Genomic DNA, 21,359 nt, shown 5'->3' on the forward strand with positions numbered 1-21,359 from the left:
TTCACAAATTCCTCACTTTGGATGGGCTGAGGAAACTGTCCTGAACCTCCCCACTGGAGATGTTCTGCTCAGGTGGCATCTGGGGTTTCGTGCAGAGAATGGGATTTGAAATGTCCTCTGTTTGAGAAGCTTCTCCAATCCTCTCCTCCTCTGGGGCGTTGCTGCTCCTGGCTTCCCGGAGCTGGGGTGCGCTGAGCACCTCACTGCTCCCAGATTCCTGGGGCTAGGGTGCGCTGGCCTCTTCAGGATGTGGGCAAATTTGGGGTGCGCTGGTCTCCTCATTGTCTCCAATATTCTGGAGCTCGGATGTCTTGTCCTCCAACTCCCTAGAGCTTTGCCACTTCTTCTGTAGATGCCGCCCTTTCCCTTCTTTGTCCAAAGAGCAGCTGTCCTTGTCATCCATGTCGGAAGGGAGATGCCTCTTGCCACTTGTCTGGGGAAGTGGCTTGGTCCCTTCTTAGCCGCTTCTTCCTTTTGGCTCTCTTCACCAGCTGCCACTCCCCCTGCTGATTTTCCGCTGCTTCCTCCTCCATTGATTCGCTCTCCTGAGGAGTGGGAGGTTCAGGAGGCAGTGCTGTTGATTGGCTGTCTGCTGCCTCAATCTTTTCCTCCACCTTATCTCTCTCTGTGTCCTCCTTTGTCCTGTTGTTCTCACTGGGGGCCATGGTGGTTGGAGGGTTGCAAGTGTCCTTGGTAGTAGTGACACGAAGCATTTCCTCTGCTTCCCCCTCGTTGGCTTTGGCTGCCTGTGCATAAGTGAGGCAGCGTTTGGGGCAGTTCCTGTAGAGGTGGCCTGCCTCGCCACACAGGTTGCAGCACTTAGTCTGTTTGCAGTCCTTTGTCTGGTGCCCTTCCTGTTTGCAGTTCTTGCAGAGGGCAGCGCTGCAGTTGGCCGCCACATGACCAGACTTGCCGCATGAGCGACAAAGTTTGGGTTGCCCAGTGCAGACAAGGAAGCCATGGCTTCCCCCAATAGCGAAGCTGGAAGGAGGGTGGAAGATGGCTCCCTTACCATCGGTCTTGAACGTGATCTTTACCTGGCGTTTGCATGTCCAAATCCCGAAGGCGTCTCTAACCTCGGTGCAGCTCCCAACCTTGTCGACGTACCTGGCGAAGAAGGTGAACACATCGGCAACAGGGACGTAGGGGTTGTAGAGATGCACCGTCACCACACGGTCCTGTTGCAACGGCAGAGCAAAGAGCGGCTCCACCGTCAGGATCTTCATCTCCGGCTGGTCTCTCTTCTCCTCGAACACCTTCAGGAACTTGACGCAAGCTGCCACACGCTTGAAAGTCACGTGGAAACATCCAGCGCTGGGGAAGTCTTGCAGGGAGTAGATCTCTTCCGCTTCAAATCTACATGCCTTCAACAGGATCCGCTTGATGAAGAAGGCCCGATCCATGGGTGCTCCTCCTTCACTGTCCTTCACCGCCACCCAAACGGTGTTATGTACCCCATGGTATGGGGCCCGATTGGTTATAGCCATCGCTTCACAACTACACTTGATCTTAGCCAAAAGACCGAGAAGCCTTTTCGATCCCCTTCTGAGCCGCGGTGTCTGCGGTGACTTCTCCCAGAATGCTTCAGTCACTTCTCACTACTGCCCTCTGTTGGGTGCTCTTCCTCCTGTTGAGTGCAAGAGCCCTTCTACTCGATCCCCTTCTGAGTTACGGTGTCTGCGGTGACTTCTCCCGGACACACACCTCAGTGCATTGCAATGCCGGCATTATCACCTCAGCCTGAAGACGGACGGACTCCTCCATCGTGCCTTGCAATCTGAGAAGTGCAGTGGACATCCATTTCTGATGTTCCCGAGCTTGCCTTTGCAGCTCCAGCAACTGTGACCAGAGGCTTGTCACCTGACTCAGACTCAGCAATGTTCTGGCCTCCAGCAGTCCTCCGAATGTCGGGGACCTGGGAAGTCCCTGCCTCCGCCTGCTGTGGATCAGAAATTGCAATGTGCCAATGTGCTCACCAGATTGTGATCCCGAGGCTACTCTAAAGCACAGAGGTGTGTGTCTCTGCGCTGGTGGAGGGTGTGGGTGAGTGCTGTGATGGGACTTCAGGGAGGGTGCCTTCAGATTCCTCTTCAGAGGTTTCTTGAGAGCTTGATTGGAGGCTCTGGGTCATGGACTCTGTTGGCTGTTTGGCAGATGTGCCTGTGAAAGCAAGGGGAGATAATTAGTGCCTGGCAGTGGCCTGTGAAAGAGGACAGACACATAACTCATGGCGTGGTTGTCTGATGGATGTTACACTGCTGGATCCTCACTTGGTAGACCAGCGCCGACCTCACCGTCAGCACAGGACCGGTCCTGGTCATCACCGGCCAGCTGGATGGCTTTGTTTTCGAATTCTGTCAGAACTTTGATTTCCGGCATCCCTCCACCTGTCTGCGACCTTTCCCTCCTGTTGTGAGCCAGTTTGTCCTGAATGGATAGAGATGGGGAGAGTGTGTCAGGACTCCTGCTAGGCCAGATGATAAGTATGCCTGGCCTGTGTGGGTGGTGAGTGGTCCCATGGACGGGATGAGGACAATGACGGTGAGTGTGAGAGAGTGAATGGTGATGTCACTTGCACTGGCAGTGAGTGAGGGCCCTGTGGCTGTGTGATGGGTTTGTGAATGTGTGAGTTGGGGGTGATGAAAAGAGTGACTTACCCTAGTGGAACGGAGGAGATCATTCATCCTTTTGTGGCGCTGGGTGGCTGTCCTCCTCTGCTGGGCGTTCACACTAACCACCGCTGGCACCGCCTCCCAAGCCGGGTTGGTGACATTGCTGCCCATTCTGCAGCCAGAGCGGGGGTAGAGCAAATCCCGTCAGGCCTCCACAGCATCCAGCAGTCACTTGAGGGACCCATTGTTGAAGCAGGGGCTGCAGTTTTTTTGCCTTTGCTGGCCATGTCTCCCAGGCAGCGGTGGTGAGCTGGTGGTGATGAGCACTTTGCTAGACATGTCTCCCGGGCAGCGGTGGTGAGCTGGTGGTGATGAGCACTTTGCTGGGGGCTGCCTTTTAAAGATAGCAGCTGGTGTGATGCAACAGTGGGGTGATGACGGGTGGGCAAACGAGAGCCTGCTCACCATGGAAACGGCGTGTTTCCCGGGAATGCATAAATAATGAGGCAGGCTCGGGAAGATACAGCGTGAAAATCCGTCATTTTTGTCAGCGGGTAGGACTCCATTTTACCCGCCCACTAACGCACTTAGTGCAATTCTGGGAAAATTCCACCCAATATGTTCTAGAACCATGCAGGGAACAGGCTATTTAGACCTGGTAATGTGTAAAGGATCATAAGAAATAGGAGCAGGAGTAGGCCATTCAGCCCCTCAGGCCTGCTCCACCATTTAATAAGATCATGATTGATCTGATTGTAATCTCAACTCCACTCTCCTGCCTGTCCTCCATTATCCTTTACTTCCTTGTAGATCAAAAATCTGCCTGATTCAGCCTTCAATATATTCAATGATCCAGCCTCTACCATTCTCTAGGGAAGAGAATTCCAAAGACTAACAACCCTCTGAGAGAAGAAATTCCTCTGTCTTAAATGAGAAACACCTTATTTTTAAACTGTGCCCTCCGGCTTTAGATTCCCCCACGAGGGGAAACATCCTCTTAACCTCCACCCTGTCGAGCCCCCTCAGAATCTTACATATTTCAATAAGATCACTTCTCATTCTTCTAAACTCCAGTGAGTAGAGGCCCAGCTTGCTCAACCTTTCCTCATAAGACAATGCCTTCATCCCAGAAATCAGCCTAGTGAACCTTCTCTGAACTGCTTCCAATACAAATATATCCCTCCTTAAGTAAAGAGATCAAAACTGTGCAGTACTCTAGCTATGGTCTCACCAATGCTCTGCACAGTTGTAGCAAGACTTGCTTACTTCTATACTCCATCTCCTTTCATAAGGCCAATATTTCATTTGCCTTCCTAATCACTTGATGTACCTGCATGCTATTTTTTTGGTACAAGGACCCAGATCACACTGTACCAAATTCCCACGTTAGCATTCATACCCCAACACGCTCAGGACTTGTCACAGTTGGTTGTTAATTTAACTGACAAATTGGCTCATTTTCCTTCACCTCCAAATTAAGAGGCACTGGGTTCAAGGCTCTCACTGCAGGAGTTGAGCACATAATCTGATCTGACACTTTACTGATAAAAGTGTTGGATTATTGGAGGGGTAGGATTTGGATGTGTGATATTAAACCTGAGGTGCTCTTTCAGGTGGATGTAAAAGATTCCATGGGTCTAAGGGAGAGCAGCGCTCTTCTCCCAGTGTCCTAACCAGCTTTTATCTGTCAACAAACATCACCAAAATACAGAATAATTGGTTATTTTTGAATTAATTCTTGGCAAATGGTTGACACAGGCAAGGTGGCAGTTACTGCCCAGTTCTCTTGCTGACTTTGTGAAGCTGGTGATGATTCATCTCCTTCAATCGCTGAAGTCTGTATTGTGAAGGAAGTCCACAATGCTGTTAGGAAGTTCCAGCATTTTAACCCAGTGCCAATGAAGGAATAATAATAGATATCCAAGGGAAGGTGTGTACCTTGGAGTTGTTGGTGTTCCCATGTGCCTGCAGCCCATGCCCTTCTAAGTGGTGGTGTTTGTGAGCTCATCAGGTTCCTTGAAGAGGAACTCCTAAAGAAATGCCCTGGGGTTGAGATGATTGGCCTCCAGTGACCACAACCATATTCCTTTATATTAAGTATGACTCAAATCAATAGAGTTTACCTTCTGATTCCCATGGACTTCAGTTTCGCTGCAGCTCCTTGATCCTACTCTCGGTCAGATGCTACCTTAATGTCAAGGGTAGTCACTCTCACCTCACATTGAAATTCAGCTCCCTGGTCCATGTTTGACTAGGAGCTGTAAAGAAGTCTGGTGCTGAGTGTCCTTGGTAAAATTAAACTGATCATTAAACAGGTTATTGGTAAGTGCCACTTGATAGCACTGTTGATGACTCCTTCCATCATTTGCTGATGATTTAAAGCAGGCTGAAAGATGGCAATTGGGCAGGTTGGTTTTGTCCTGCTTTATGTGGACAGGACTTACCTGGGCAATTTTCCATATTATCAGGTAGATGCCAATATTGTAACCTTTTTTGGAACATGAACATGCCTTGGCCAGGCATGCAACTAATTCTGAAGCACAGCTCAGTGGTACAGCTGAGATGTTGTCTGGACTTGTAGCTTTGCTGTGTCTATTGCACTCAAGTCGTTTCTTGATCTGTTGAGCGGAGTAAAGTGAATTGGCTGAATATTGGTTTCTGCGATACTTGGGATCTATGGGGAGGTTGAGAAGGATCATCCACTCAGGCAGAAGATTGTTGTGAATGCTTTACCATTGTCTTTTGCACTCATGTGCTGGGTCTGGCATTGAGGATGGAGAACTACATTCAAACATAAAAACAGCAGCAGGGCATTCAGCCATTCAAGATTGTTCTGCCATTCAATGAGATCATGGCGGGTCTGTATTCTAACTTCATATACCTGCCTTTGCTCCATATCCCTTAAATACTGGTTAATAAAAATTTACCAATCTCTGATCTAAAATTAATCATTAACAATTGACCTAGCATCAACTGCTTTATGCAGAAGAGAGTTCCAAACTTCTATCAACCTTTATATGTAAAAATGTTGCCTAATTTCATTCCTGAAAGGTTTCCTAGTGCTGGATAACCCATCCAGCAGAAATAGTTTCTATCCAATGTACCAATTCAACCCAATTCTTGAAAATTTCAATCACATCAGCCCTCTAAGCTTCAGAGAATTCAACTCTACTTGGTATAGTCTCACCTTGCGATTGGAGGTCAGGTATTAAGAAACCTCCTCCTCATGTTAGTTGTTTAATTGTCCACCATTTTGTGACTGCATGTAGCAGGACTGCAGAACTTTGATTGGATCCATTGGTTATGGGATTGTTTAGCTCTGTCTATAGTATGTTGCCTCTACTATTTAACATGCATGTAGGTCTGTGTTCTAGACTCACCAGCTTGGCATCTTATTTTTGGTACGCATATTGCCTGCTCACCACATGCTATTTAACATTTCTCATTGAACCAGGGTTGTCTGTCTTGATAGTAGTTATAGAGTGAAGGTTGTGCCAGCCATGAGGTTACGAACTTTGGTGGAATACAATTCTGCTGCCGCTGATGGTCCACATTGCTTCACTGATGACCAATTTTGAGCTGCTAGATCTGTTCGGAATTTTTCCCATTTAGCACGGAGATAGTATTACACAACACGATGGGCAGCATCCTCAGTGAAGGCAGAACTTGGTCTCCATCAGGACTTTGCGGTGGTTGCTTCTAACAATACCAGTAGATTTGTGGGGATGAGGTCAAGTGTTGGCTCATCTATTTTAGTTGCTGTGTGTGGGACTCTACTGTGTGAAAAATGGTTGCAACAATTATCTGCAGAACAAAGAGAAATACAACGGAAAAATGTGTTCTTTCAAACAGGATATAACAAGAATTCTTCTTTCTGCCAGGCTAACTATCCTCAGTCAATGAAAGTAGAAAATGAGGCATGGAGGCATAGAGTTATATAGCACAGCAACAGGCCCTTCGGCCCATTGTGTCCATGCCAGCCATCAAGTACCTATCTATTCTAATCCCATTTTCCAGCACTTGGCTTGTAGCCCTGTATGCTATGGTGTTTCGAGTGCTCATCTAAATACTTCTTAAACGTTGTGAGGGTTTCTGCCTCTACCACCCCCTCAGGCAGTGAGTTCCAGATTCCAACCACCCTTTGGGTGAAAAAATCTTTCCTCAAATCCCCTCTAAACCTCCTGCCTCTTACCTTAAATCTATGCCCCCTGGTTATTGACACCTCCGCTAAGGGGAAAAGTTTCTTCCTATCCACCCTTTCTATGCCCCTCATAATTTTGTATACTTCTATCAGGTCCTCCCTCAGCTTTCTCTGCTCTAAGGAAAACAACCCCAGCCTATCCAGTCTCTCTTCATAGCTGAAACGCTCCAGTCCAGGCGACATCCTGGTGAATCTCCTCTGCATCCTCTCCAGTGCAATCACATCCTTCCTATAATGTGGTGACCAGACCTGCACACAGTACTCCAGTTGTGGCCTAACTAGCATTTTATACAGTTCCAGCATAACCTCCCTGCTCTTACATTCTGTGCCTTGGCTAATAAAGGCAAGTATCCCATATGCCTTCTTAACCACCTTATCTACTTGCCCTCAGGGATCTATGGCCATGTACACCAAGGTCCCTCTGATCCTCTGTACTTCCTAGGGTCCTACCAATCATTGTGTATTCCCTTGCCGTGTTAGTCCTCCCAAAATGCATCACCTCACACTTCTCAGGATTAAATTCCATTTGCCACTGCTCTGCCCATCTTACCAGCCCGTCTATATCGCCCTGTAATCTAAGGCTTTCCTCCTCACTGTGTACAACACCACCAATTCTTGTGTCATCTGTGAACTTACTGATCATACCTCCTACATTCATGCCTAGATCATTAATGTACACTACAAACAGCAAGGGACCCAGCACCGAACCCTGCGCTATGCCACTGGACACAGGCTTCCAGTCACAAAAACAACCTTTGAATATCACCCTCTGCCTCCTGCCACTAATCCAATTTTGGATCCAGTTTGCCAAATTGCCCTGGATCCCATGGGCTCTCACCACCTTGACCAGTCTCCCATGTGAGAAGTCCATGTAGACTACATCAACTACACTACCCTCATCTACAGTCATCTCCGCAAGGTGCCACCCCCCTGTCTCTCTGATGCTATAAGAATGTGTCAGATATACAGTGAGACATTTAGTTCCTGTGACACCGACAAACTGACAGTGCCACATTGTGGCCAGAAATACTTCCCAACTTATTCCGGATCAGTGTAAAGTGGAAGTTATGTTCGATTAAGTGACACCCATCAGTTCCCATTCTGCATCCTCCAATTTGGGCTTTTATCCTTCAGCTGCCACTGTCCTCAGCTCTGGACCTGGACCTGCCTCCCTGAACCTCTCTCTCCTCCTATCTGTGGGACGGAGACGGCCAGCCGTCCTGTTCAGTGTTAAGCTGTGTCTAATGGGCCCTGGGCTGCTGCTGGATGAAGGGACCCTCACCCACTGAGCCAGGTACCATGGCAACTCGGGGCCCCGCCCCCTGACTACCGGAACCATGGCAACTCGGGGCCCCGCCCCTGATGGCAGGAACCATGGTAACGCAGGGACCCACTTCCTGCCACGTCACTGCGTCTGGCGAATCGGCGGGTGGAACCATCCCCTGGAGGAGCGGCGGTCGGGGGAGGGGAATGTGGGACGGAAACAGACGGACAACCGAAAGGTAAGAGGAACAAGCCCGGGGAAGGAGCAAGACCCGGGGAGGGGTGGAATGGCCAGGGGGGGGGTGTAGGGAATGACCCGGGGAGGGGGGGGGTGTGTAGGGAATGACCCGGGGAGGGGGGGGTGTAGGGAATGACCCGGGGAGGGGGGGGGTGTAGGGAATGACCCGGGGAGGGTGGGGGTGTAGGGAATGACCCGGGGAGGGGGGGGGTGTAGGGAATGACCCGGGACGGGGGGGGGGGGGGGGGGTGTGTAGGGAATGACCCGGGGAGGGGTGGGGGAGGTGGTGATTTGGGGGGGGTGTAGGGAATGGCCCGGGGAGGGGGGGGGGGTGTAGGGAATGACCCGGGGAGGGGGGAGGGGGTGTAGGGAATGACCCGGGGAGGGGGGGAGGGGGGGGGGTGTAGGGAATGACCCGGGGAGGGGGGGGGTGGTGTGTAGGGAATGACCCGGGGAGGGGTGGGGGAGGTGGTGATTTGGGGGGGGTGGGGTGACTCTACAGCCTCTTTCTTGAATAGAAATGTTATATTTGTGGTTTTCCAATCCGCTGGGAGTTTTCCAGAATCGAAACATCCACTGTCTCTGTAGACACTTCTTTTAAGACCCTAGGATGTAGGTCACTGGGTCAGGGGGCTTGTCAGCCTTTAGTACCATTAGTTTTCCTAGTACTTTGTCTCTAATGATATTGAAAGCTGTAAGTTCCTCCCTCCCTTATGTCCCTTGATTTTTTACTATTCTTGAGATGGTTGTGTCTCCTCTTGTAAAAACTCAAACAGAATACTTGTTCAAAGTTTCTGCCGTTTCCTTGTTTCCCATTAAGTTCCCAGTCTCATCCTGTAAGGGACCAATGTTTACCTCAGCTGTTCTCTTCCTTTTTATACCCTTGTAGAAGACCTTGCGCACTTTTTATATTTCATGCTAGTCTCAATCTATTTTCTCCCTATTTAACTCTTTTAGTCAACCGTTGCTGATTTCTAAAATTTTTGCAATCTTCTGGCTTTCCATTAATGTTCACATCATGGTACAACTCTTTTTCAATTGGATATCATCTTTATGTTCCTTAGTTAGCCACGGAGTAGAGTTTTTTTCTCAATGGAATATATCTTGGTTGAAGGTTAAGATTTCTCTTAAATATCTGTCACTGCTTATGCACCATTTCAACATATCTCTCTTCCTAGTAAACTTCAGTCAGCTCTTTCTTCATGCCTTTGTAATTGCCTTTATTTAAGTTTAAGACACTGATTTCAGACCCAGATTTCTCACTATCAAACTGAATGTGGAATTGTATCATGTTATGATGAATCTTACCTCGAGGATCTTTTACTATCCCTACCTTGTCTGAGGAGGTAGGGAGAAACGGTTCCCATTGGTATAAGGATGGAGAACCAGAGGGCACAGACTTAAGGTAATTGACAAAAGAAGCAATGGCAACATGAGTTCACACTGAGTTCTTAGGATCTGGAATATTCTGTTTGAGAGTGTGGTGGAGGCAGATTCAATTGAGGTATTCAAGAGGGAATTGGATTATTATCCAAAAAGAGAGAATATGCAGGGTTACAGGAGAAGGCAGTGGGGGGGTGGTGGGATGGGAGGACGGTGACTCTGGGTCAATTGCTCCTTCAGAGAACCAGCACAGACATGACTGCCCAAGTGGCCTTCTGTGCTGTAACTATTCTATGATTCTATAAAATGGCCTGTTCCCTGGTTGATTCCAGAATGTATTGTTCCTAGGAACTGTCCCAATACACCCTGTGAACTCCTCTTCAAGGCTACCTTTGCTAATTTGATTTTTCCAACCTATATGAAGATTAAAATTATCTATGAATATTGCAGTAACTTTCTTAAAAACCCCATTATTTCTTACCTTTATGCCACTATCAGCACCTTTTGTCTTCACCACTACTATTAACATTCCCTTTGACTTGTGTCCATGACATATTTGTCAATCTCTCCTTAGTTTCCACCTATCACTGGCCTTCTATCCAGCTTCACCTGCTCCAACCCCCTTAAACAGTATAAATTCCATCACATTTCTACTTTTCTTTCGCTCTGAGGAAGAGTCATATGAACTAAAAACGTCAACTCTGTTCCTCGCTCCACAGATGCTGCCAAACCTGCTGGGTTTTTCCAGCATTTTCTGTTTTTGTTCCATTACTACTTGATTCCTGTCCTACAGTGCATCAACGTTAGGGGCTCTATAAACTACTCCTGGTTCCCCTCTGAAACCCTCAATTAAATCTGCAACCACGACACGCTCAGGCAGTGCATTCCAGATCCTAACCACTCACTTAGTTTTAAAAAAAATACTGCTTTTCCTCATGTCACCTTTGATTTTTTTGTCATTCATCTTAAATCAGTGTCCTCTGGATTTCGATTGTTCTGCCAATGGTAAGATTTTCTCCCTATCTACTCTGTCAAAATCCCCCTTCATTTTGAACACTTCTGTTGTAGTCCACCTCGACAAACCACCAGGAGACTCGGGTACAGATTTTGATTGTTTGTTATTCATGTGTACACAGGGAGAGACAGAGCCTTGGATAGTCCAAGACCGTACTCTTAAAAAGTTACAAGGGTTCACTCCTTATATACGTCTTTGGTTACGTACACATGTTCTAATGTTGTCCATTTATAATCACGTGCTTCTTTGGTCTCAGCTACTTGTTTCCCATGTCTACAGACACTAGACGGTATTCTCATCCTTGCAAGACCTCCATATATTGCTGATTGTGCAGGAGTCTCGGCCTCCCTGATCTCAACGCACATTTCCTGGCCTTGTTCTTTGTTTTACTAGCTTGCCTGTCTCATTTCTTATCCTGTCCAAAACACACCTATTCTCCCATCTGCTTTTCTGTTTATATTTTATTTTTACTAAAAGACCCTGCTAGCTAAAATTGTTCAAACCTTTCACTTCTATCAAATCTCCTCAGCCTTCTGTTTCCCAAGGAGAAAAACCCCAGATCTCCAGTCTATCCTTGTTACTGAAGTTCCTCATCCCTGGAACTACTCATGTGAATTTTTTCTGCACCCTCCCTAAGACCTTCACATTCTTCCTAAAGTGTACTCACAGTTGGACTCAATACTCCAGTTGAGGCCAGACTTCCTTGCTTTTGTACTGTATGTACAAGCCTCTTTACAGCCTAGGATCCCTTATTAGCCACTTCCTGAACTGTCTTGCCACCTTCAACGATTTGTGCACATATTCTAGCAGGTCTCCCTGCTATTGCATCACCTTTAGAATTGTATCCTGTATTTTGTATTGACTCTCCTTGTTCTTGCTACCAAAATGTATCACTTCACACTTCTCAATTCCATCTGCCACATGTCCAACCAGTCTGTTTATGTCCCATTGAAGCCTATCACTGTCCTCACAGCTCGCAATACTTCCAAGTTATTTGTCATCTGCAGACTTTGCAATTGTGCCCCACATACCCAAGTCTAAACCATAAATAAAAGCAAGAAAAGCAGTGGCTCTAGTACCAGCCCCTGAGGAACCCCACTATAAACGCCTTCCTCCAGTCCGAAAACCAACCGTTCACCAATGTTTTCTGTTATTCAGCTAACTTTGTTTCCATGCTGTCACTTTCCCTGTTATTCCATGGGCTTCAACTTTGTTGAAAAGCCTTTTATGTAGCACTTTATCAAATGCCTTTTGGAAGTCCATCAATGCATTACCCTTATCAACTCTGTTACTTCATTGGAATACTCAACCAAATTAGTCAAACTTAATTTGCCCTTGACAAATCCATGCTGAGTTTCCTTAATTACTCTAAATTTGTCCAAGTGGTGTTAATTTTGTCCCAGATTATTGTTTCTAAAAGTTTTCCCAGCACCAAGGTTAAACTCATAGGTCTGTAGTTGTCCATTCATCCTTACACTGTTTTTCAGAAAAGGGTGTGATATTTGCAATTCTCCAATCCAAAAATCCTTTGTGGGACATGCTCCCCAGGATGTGGGGCAGGAGAAGGAAATGCACTCCCTGGGATAGGAGAGGTGGGGAGAACACACTCCCCAGGATGGGAGGGGTGGGGAAAAAAACACACTCCCTAGGACGTGGTGGGTTTAGGGGAAACGTGCTCCCCGGGATGGGATGGGTGGAGGGGTTTAGGGGAAACATGCGCCCCGGGATGGGATGGGTGGAGGGGTTTAGGGGAAACATGCTCCCCGGGATGGGATGGGTGGAGGGGTTTAGGGGAAACATGCTCCCCGGGATGGGATGGGTGGAGGGGTTTAGGGGAAACATGCTCCCCGGGATGGGATGGGTGGAGGGGTTTAGGGGAAACATGTTCCCTGGGATGGGATGGGTGGAGGGGTTTAGGGGAAACATGCTCCAAGGGATGGGATGGGTGGAGGGGTTTAGGGGAAACATGCTCCCCGGGATGAGATGGGTGGAGGGGTTTAGGGGAAACATGCTCCCCGGGATGGGATGGGTGGAGGGGTTTAGGGGAAACATGCTCCATGGGATGGGATGGTCGGGGGGGTGGGAGGGCAGGTTAGGAGAAACGTGTTCCCTGAGGTTGGGGTGTGCCACCTAGCTGCAGTAGATTAAAAGCTGATTTCAGTGAAGGGTTCTTACGGTCAAAAGCAAAATGAATTGATCTTCATTATTATCCACTGGGCTTTTCTGTGCAGAGGAAATGGGTGGATGAGGCAGGGAATGTGTCTCAATCCAAAGATACAACTATGACCATGCAGGGACTTGTTGGAGTTCCAGGAAGACAACAGACAGGGACTGTCTCACTCAAATACCAGTTCTGCCTACTCCTGAAATATGTTCTAAATGAACACATTCGTACATGGGATCATTTTCCTAAACTGTGCTCCACAACTAATGCTGGTACTGATTTAAGAGAACTTTAATTTTTAGAACATTATAATAAAATGTGGTTGTATTCGCCACTCAATTTTCAGCTTTGTACTTTTTATTATATTCATGTAGTTTTAAACCCATTTAGTGCAGAGACGGATGCCGTACATACATTCTTACTATATGTATTTGAATTTTGCTCATCAGAAAACATACCCCATTAAATAGTTTTTGACAGAGCGCTGCAGATTTATATAAATCTCATTTGGTTTTTTTTTCAGGATTTAAACCATTAAGATATTGAAAATTAGAAAACCATGGAGAAAAATAAGAACAGGAAGAAGCTGCGAATCTGTGTTGCCACCTGTAATCGTGCAGATTACTCCAAGCTCGCACCCATTATGTTTGGCATCAAGGAACAACCTGATCTTTTTGATCTGAAAGTGGTTGTTTTAGGATCTCATTTAATTGATGACTATGGGTAAGTAGATTGAACTCTCTTCAATGACAAGAACTGAACCATTAGTTGCTATGAGGTTTATGATGCATCTTGAGATGTAATTGTATTCTTTTAATTTGGTGCAGTTCACAGGTAGAGTAGGTAGCCAGACAAACCACCAGTGCCTCTAGTTAAGAGGTGAAGAATGTGATCTCTTCCTTTATAATCATAGAAATGACAGCACTGTGTTATGGTGCTTTCATCTTAACCCCATCCCCCTTTACCTTTTCATGTTCTTCCTGCTCCTATAATTATCCAATTCCCTTTCAAGTAGTGATATATGTTTCAAAGTAACCCTAATGCGATCATTCTCAACTCTCATTTATTCTAAGATGAGCTGTTTGCAGTTAACGCTGCCATGTTTTCACCAGTTTGTGTGACCTAAATTTGTTCGATCATATTAAAGTATTCTTATCCTTAGTCTGAAATTTTACAAGAGAGTGGTGACGCATACTGGAGTAGTGGTTTAACCTTTCAGCAAGGATTCAATACTAGTCTACGATGGTAAAAGTCTTTCCCAGCTTTAATTGTCTCAAACCCCTCACATCAGTTCATTGATAATGAATTGATTTTTTTATTCTGATGGAAATTAAGGATGGCTCGTTCGAGGAATTGAAATATTCACTTGTGTGTGCTTGAGGATTAGGTAAGGTACCTCAGAGCAGAGGGATATTATTTACTGTGCTATGCATAGGCACTTAAAGAGCTAGAAGTGACCATTGCTGGGCGTTTACTGTTCCCAAAATTCTTTTAAAAAAAAAAATCTAAGCTAGAATAGCTCTTAGCTGAATTGCTTTCTACACCAAATTCCTATCCAGTTCGTTCTTGAATTTGCTGATTCTATCCATCTCCACTGCTTTCCTTGGAGACTGGGCCCTACATTTATCATCTCCTCTCAACTCAATCTAAATTGTTCACCGCCTGTCATCCTGAGTGAGTCCTTACCCTTGAGCACAATTTGTACTTTTTTCAAATATATTCTGTTGCAATTTATCTACACCCCTTAACATGACAAAGAATTTACAGTGCAGAAACAGGTCATTCAGCCCAACTTTTTTTATTTTATGGGATGTGGGTGTCACTGGCTGGGCCAGCATTTATTGCCTATTCCTAAGCTGCCCTTGAGAAGGTGGTGGTGATCTGCCTTCTTGAACCGCTGCAGTCCATGTGGTGTAGGTACACCCACAGTGCTGTTAGGGAGGGAGTTCCAGGATTTTGACCCAGTGACAGTGAAGGAACGGTGATATATTTCCAAATCAGGATGGTGAGTGACTTGGAGGGGAACTTCCAGGCGGTGGTTTTCCCATGTGTCTGCTGCCCTTGTCCTTCTAGATGGTAGCGGTCTTGGGTTTGGAAGGTACTGCCTAAGGAGCCTTGGTGAGTTTTTACGTTGCATCTTGTAGATGGTGCATACTGCTGCTACTGTGCGTCGGTGGTGGAGGCAATGTTTATGGAAGGGGTACCAATCAAACGGGCTGCCTTGTCCTGGACAGTATTGTTGGTGCTGCACTCATCCAGGCAAGTGGAGAGTATTCCAACACACTCCTAACTTGTGCCTTGTGGATGGTGGACAGGCTTTGTGGAGCCAGGGGGTGAGTTACTCATCGCAGGATTCCTAGCCTCTGACCTGTCCTTGTAGCCACAGTATTTATATGGCCAATGCTAACCCTCAGGATGTTGATAGTGGGGGATTCAGTGATGGTAATGCCATTGAACATCAAGGGGCGATGGTTGGATTCTCTCTTGTTGGAGATGGTCATTGCCTGAAATTTGTGTGGCACGAATGTTAGTTGCCACTTGTCAGCCCAAGCCTGGATATTGTCCAGGTCTTGCTGCATTTGGACATGGACTGCTTCAGTATCTGAGAAGTTGCAAATAGTCCTGAACATTGTGCAAACATCCTCATCTCTGACCTTATGATGGATGGAAGGTAATTGATGAAGCAGCTGAAGATGGTTGGGCCGAGGACACTACCCTGAGGATTTCCTGCAGTGATATCCTGGAACTGAGATGACTGACCTCCAACAACAACAACCATCTTCCTTTGTGCTAGGTATGACTCCAACCAATGGAGAGTTTTCCCCCTGATTCCCATTGACTGACTCCAGTTTTGCTAGGGCTTCTTGAAGCCTCACTCTGCCAAATGCTGCCTTGGTGTCAAGGGCTGTCATTCTCACCTCGATGCTCCACATTGGTGTTTCTGCTCCTCATGAATGAACCTCCTTCATCCCCCTTCACCTCGCCCTATCAGCATCCCCTATTCTTGTTCCCCTCATATTTATCTTCCCTTTAAACACATCTAAGCTATTTGTCTCAGTCACTCCATGTGTACTGAGCTCTACATTCTTACCACTCTCTGGCCAAATCAGTTTCTTCTGATTTCCTTACTCCATTTATTAGTGACTATCTTATGTTTATGGCCCTAGTGTTAGATTCCCCTGTAAGTGGAAAGGGCTTCTCTGTGCCTACTCTGTCAATCTTTTCATAATCTTGGAAATCTCCATCAGGCAGGATGACTCCAGGGGTGAGACACTTTAGATAGTTTGGAGATAGTTTGTTCTCCTTAGAGAAGAGAAGTTTAAGAGGAGATTTGATAGAGAGCAAAATCATGAGGGGTCTGGGCAGAGTAGATAGGAGAAAATGGTTCCCTTTGGCTGAAGGATCCAGATCTAGGGGACGCCGATTTAAGAGATTGGCTGAAGAAGCAACGCAACATGAAAAAGATTTTCACACAGTGAAGAGTTAAGAACTGGAATGCACTGCTTGAGAGTGCAGAGGAGGCAGATTCAATTGTGGCTTTCAAAAGGGAATTGGATCATTATCTGAAGAAAAAAATTTACAGGGATATAGGGAAAGGGCAAGGGAGTGGGACTAGATGAGTTGCACTTGCAGAGAGCCAGCACAGACATGATGGGCTGAATGACCCCTTTCTGTGTTGTAAATAGACCACCTCTTTTCCAGAGAAAAGAGCCCCAGTCTATACTTTTAACGTCTTAGTTTTGGTATCATCCTTGTGACTTTCTTTTGCACCTTCTCTAGTGCCCCTAGATCCTTTATATAATATGGAAACCAGAACTTTTTTTTAGAATATTGGAGTCGACATCCAACCATATACCCCTGCTCTCATGTGGCGAGACGTACCCAGGGAAGGTGACGGAGGAATGTGGACTATTGGCTGATGGTCACATTTATAGAAGTATACCTGTATAAATTTTGCTGTGGAATAACTTTGCCTGCTTGAGCAACAACCCCATGTTATTAGTTTTGAGAACATGGCAGAGTCGATTGAGTATCCGTTACCCTTATCCTGATGCAATAGGTCCATCCAGTTTTCTTATTGCTGATAATGATGGCTTACTGGGCCATTCAGAGAACAGTAAGACTCAACCACATAATATGACTTGGAGTCAGGTGGGGTGGTAGGCTACCATTCCTGAAGGATATCAGTGAAAAAGTTGTTTTTTATTTCCAGAAGGCATTTGATAAGGTGCCACATCAAAGGTTATTGCGGAAAATAAAAGCTCATGGTGTAGGGCGTAACAAATTAATCAGGACAGAGGATTGGCTAGCTTGGCAGAAAACAGAGTTTGCACAAATGGGTCTTTGTCTGTTTGGCAGGGTGTGACTCATGGGGTCCCGCAGAGTCTTTGCTGGGGCCTCAACTTTACAATTTATATCAATGACTTAGATGAGGGGGGCAAAGGTATGGTAGCTAAATTTGCAGATCATAAGACGTAGGAGCAGAAGTAGGCCATTTAGCCCATTGAGTCTGCTCAGCCATTCAATTAGATCATGGCTGATCTGATAATCCTCAAATCTATTTTCCTGCCTTTTCCCCACAACCCTTGATTCCCTTACTGATTAAAAATCTGTCCATCTCAGCCTTGAATATACTTAACTACCCAGCTCCTACAACCCTCTGCTGTAAAGAATTCCACAGATTGACTACCCCCTGAGAGAAATTCCTCCTCATCTCTGTTTTAAATTGGTACCCCTTGCTCTGAGATTATGCCCTCTGGTCCTAGACTCTCCCACAAGGAGAAACACCCTCTCAGCATCTACCCTGTCAAGCCCTCTAAGAATCTTATATGTTTCAATAAGGTCACCTCTCATTCTTCTAAACTCCAATGAGTACAGGCCCAACTTACTCAACCTCTCATAAGAAAATCCCACCATCCCCAGGATCAACCTAGTGAACCTTCTCTGGACTGCCTCCAATGCCAGTATATCTTTCCTTAGATTAGGGGATCAAAATTTGTTCACAGTGTTCTAGGTGTGGCCTAACTAGTGCCTTGTATAGTTTTAGCAAGACTTCCCTATTTTTACCACAAACAAAAACAGAAAATGCTGGAAAAACTCAGCAGGTCTAACATCATCTGTGGAGAGAAAGACAGAGTTGACGTTTCGAGTCTGTGTGACTAAGAAGTCTAGAGTTTTGATCTTACATTGCCTCTCCCTGCACATCTGAAAACTACTGAAGTTATACCTACCAGCCCCATTGAATGTTATCTAACATTCTAGACTTCTTAGAGTCTTACGGACTCGAAGCATTAACCCTGTCTTTCTCTCCACAGACTCTGTTAGACCTGCTGAGTTTTTCCCGCATTTTCTGTCCTTGTTTCAGATTTCCAGCATCTGCAATATTTTGCTTTTCCCTATTTTTATACTCCATTCCCTTTGAAATAAAGGCCAACATTCCATTTGTCCTCCCTATTACCTGTTGAACTTGTATGTTAGCTTTTTGAGATTCATGCACAAGGACTCCCAAATCCCTCTGTGCTGCAGCTTTCTGCAGTCTTTCTCCATTTAAATAATATTCAGCTCCTCTATTCTTCCTGCCAAAGTGCATAACCTCACATTTTCCCACATTATATTGCATCTGCCAAGTTTTTGCCCACTCACTTAACCTATCTATATCCCTCTGTAGACTCCTTGTGTCATCCTCGCCACTTGTCTTCCCACCTATTTTTGTGTCATCCACAAACTTGGCGATAGTACATTCACTTCCCTCTTCCAAGTCATTAATATATATTGTAAATAATTGTGGCCCCAGCATTGACCCCTGTGACACTCCACTAGTTACAGGTTGCCAACCCAAAAATGCCCCCCTTATCCCAACTCTCCGTCTTCTATTAGTTAGCCGATCCTCTATCCATGATAATATGCTACCCCCAACACCATGGGCTCTTATCTTATTAGGTAGCTTTATGTGTGGTACCTTATTGAACACCTTTTGGAAATCCAAATATATACATCTGGTTCCTCTTTTATCTATCCTGCTTGTTACCACCTCAAAGAATTCTAATAAATTTGTTAGGTATGATTTCCCCTTCATGAAGCCATGCTGACTCTGCTTGATTATATTATGTATTTCTAAATGCTCAGCTATTACATCCTTTATAATAGTGTCTAACATTTTCCCAATGACAGATGTTAAGCTAACTGGCCTATAGTTACCTGTTTTTTGTCTTCCTCCCTTTTTGAATAAGGGTGTTACATTGACCATTCTCCAGTCCTTTGGGACTTATCCAGGATCTAAGGATTCTTGAAAGATTATTACCAGTGCATCCACTATCTCTGCAGTGACTTCCTTTAATATCCTTAGATGCAACCCATCAGGTCCCAACACAAAGATAGGTAGGAAAGTAAGTTGTGAAGAAGACATAAGGAGTTTGCAGACAGATATATAGATAAGTTGAGTGGGTGGGAAAAAAATCTGGCAGATGAAGTATAATGTGGAAAAATATGAAGTTGTTCACTTTAGCAGGAAGAATAAAAAAGCAGAGTATCACTTAAACGGAGAATGACTGCAGAATTCAGAGGTGCGGAGGGATATAGGTGTTCTCGTGCATGAGTCACAAAAAGTTAGTATGCAGGTACAGCAAGTAATGGAATTAAATCCTTTATTACGAAAGGAATTGAACATAAAAGTAAGGATGTTATGCTATAGTTATACAGGGCATTGGTGAGACCACATCTCGGATACTGTGTGCCATTTTGGTTTCCTTATTTAAGGAAGGATGTTAATGTGTTGGAGGCGGTTCAGAGGAGGTTTACTAGATTGGTACCTGGAATGAGTGGGTTGCCTTATGAGGATAGGCTGGACAGACTGGGCTTGTTTCCACTGGAGTTTAGAAGAGTGAGGGATGACTTGATTGAAGTATATAAGATCCTGAACGGTCTTGACAAAGTGGATGTTGAAAGGATGATTCCTCTTGTGGGTAAGTCCAGAACTAGGGGGCATTGTTTTAAAATTAGAGCCACCCTTATAGGACAGATGAGGAATTTTTCCTCTGAGGGTTGTGTGACTTTGGAACTCTGCCTCAGAAGGAGGTGGAAGGGGGGTCACTGAATATTTTTAAGGCGGAGGTAGGTCGATTCTTGTTAGGCAAGGGAATCTGAGGTTATTGGGGGTAGACGGGAATGTAGAACTTGAAACACAAGCAGATGAGCCATGATCTTATTGAGTGGTAGAGCAGGCTCGAGGGGGCCAAATGGTGTACTTTTGCTCCAATTTTTTTCATTCATTCACAGGATGTGGGCTTCGCTGGCTGGGCCAACATTTATTGCCCATCCCTAGTTGCCCTTGAGAAGGTGGTGGTGAGCTGCCTTCTTGAACTGCTGCAGTCCATGTGGTGTAGGTGCACCCACAGTGCTGTTAGGGAGGGAGTTCCAGGATTTTGATCCAGCGACAGTAAAGGAACAGCGATATATTTCCAAGTCAGGAAGTCTGGTACCCTGGTGCTTCTAGATGGACAAGGTTGCTTGTTTTGAAGGTGCTATCAAGGGAGTCTCGGTGAGTTGCATGCTGTGCATCTTATTTGGCACACATTGTTGACACGGTGTGTCCCACTGCAGAACTGGATGACTATGCTGGAACGTTAATGACACAGTTCAACAGGCTATTATTCAGCCCGCAAATCATTTCACATGCCAAACCATTCTGCAAGGGGAGAAGAGTGTGAAGATATGCAAAACAAACAAATGTCCTCTTGATGTCTATCACTATTCTCCTCATGGTTTGGTGCCATCTATACATGGTGCCCTGCACACCCAAGCCTAGATCATTAATAGAGAACAAAAAGAGCAGGAGTTCTAATATTTACCTCTGGGGAACTCCACTATAAACATCCCTCCAGCCTGAAAACAATTGTTCATCACTATTCTCCTGCTTTCTGTCACTTAGCTTACTTTGGATCGCTGCTGCCACTGTCCCTTTTGTCCCATTGGCTTCAATTTTGTTGACAAACATGATATGTGACACTTCACCAAATGCCTTTTGGAAGTCTGTGTACACCACATCAACTGCATTACTCTCATCAACCCTCTGTGTTATTCAATCAAAAAACTCAATCAAATTAGTTAGACATGATTTTCCCCAAAGGAAAACCAGCATGGATTTGTCCAAATGACTCTTAATTTTGTGCCAGATTATTGTCACAACCACGTAAAAGATGTTTCCTCAAAGTGGTCTGTGAGCTAAGAATTTGTGTGTATGTATCCCCCTTTTAATTTGCAAGTGATTCAATTTAAAAATAACCCAGCAGCAAAGGTTAGTCTTAAACCTGAAAGGTTAGTTTATTATGAAGCACTGCTGTAATGTACTTAAGTCAAAGTAATAAAGTTACTAACTAAACACGTACAAAGATTAAGGATAAAAGATTATAAAGATTAAATTCAGTTCAGCCCTTTATTGGTTGCAGGCCCATAGCTTGCAATTGAAGTGTTGGCTGTCTGGAGTG

At 45.5% G+C, this 21,359-nt stretch overlaps 1 protein-coding gene across 1 annotated transcript in view; it reads left to right on the plus strand.

The window, feature by feature from the left end:
- Positions 1-8,196: 8,196 nt before the first annotated feature.
- The window catches only part of gne (glucosamine (UDP-N-acetyl)-2-epimerase/N-acetylmannosamine kinase), a 48,835-nt gene continuing 35,672 nt past the window's right edge, over positions 8,197-21,359 (plus strand). Inside the window, exons 1-2 of the mRNA XM_078563592.1 lie at positions 8,197-8,315; positions 13,400-13,599. Coding sequence (XP_078419718.1) covers positions 13,436-13,599 — 164 coding nt within the window. The 5' untranslated portion in view covers positions 8,197-8,315; positions 13,400-13,435. The remainder of the gene's footprint in view (positions 8,316-13,399; positions 13,600-21,359) is intronic.

Source organism: Cetorhinus maximus, chromosome 1, assembly GCF_964194155.1.
Source record: "Cetorhinus maximus chromosome 1, sCetMax3.hap1.1, whole genome shotgun sequence".
Taxonomy (NCBI): Eukaryota; Metazoa; Chordata; class Chondrichthyes; order Lamniformes; family Cetorhinidae; genus Cetorhinus; species Cetorhinus maximus.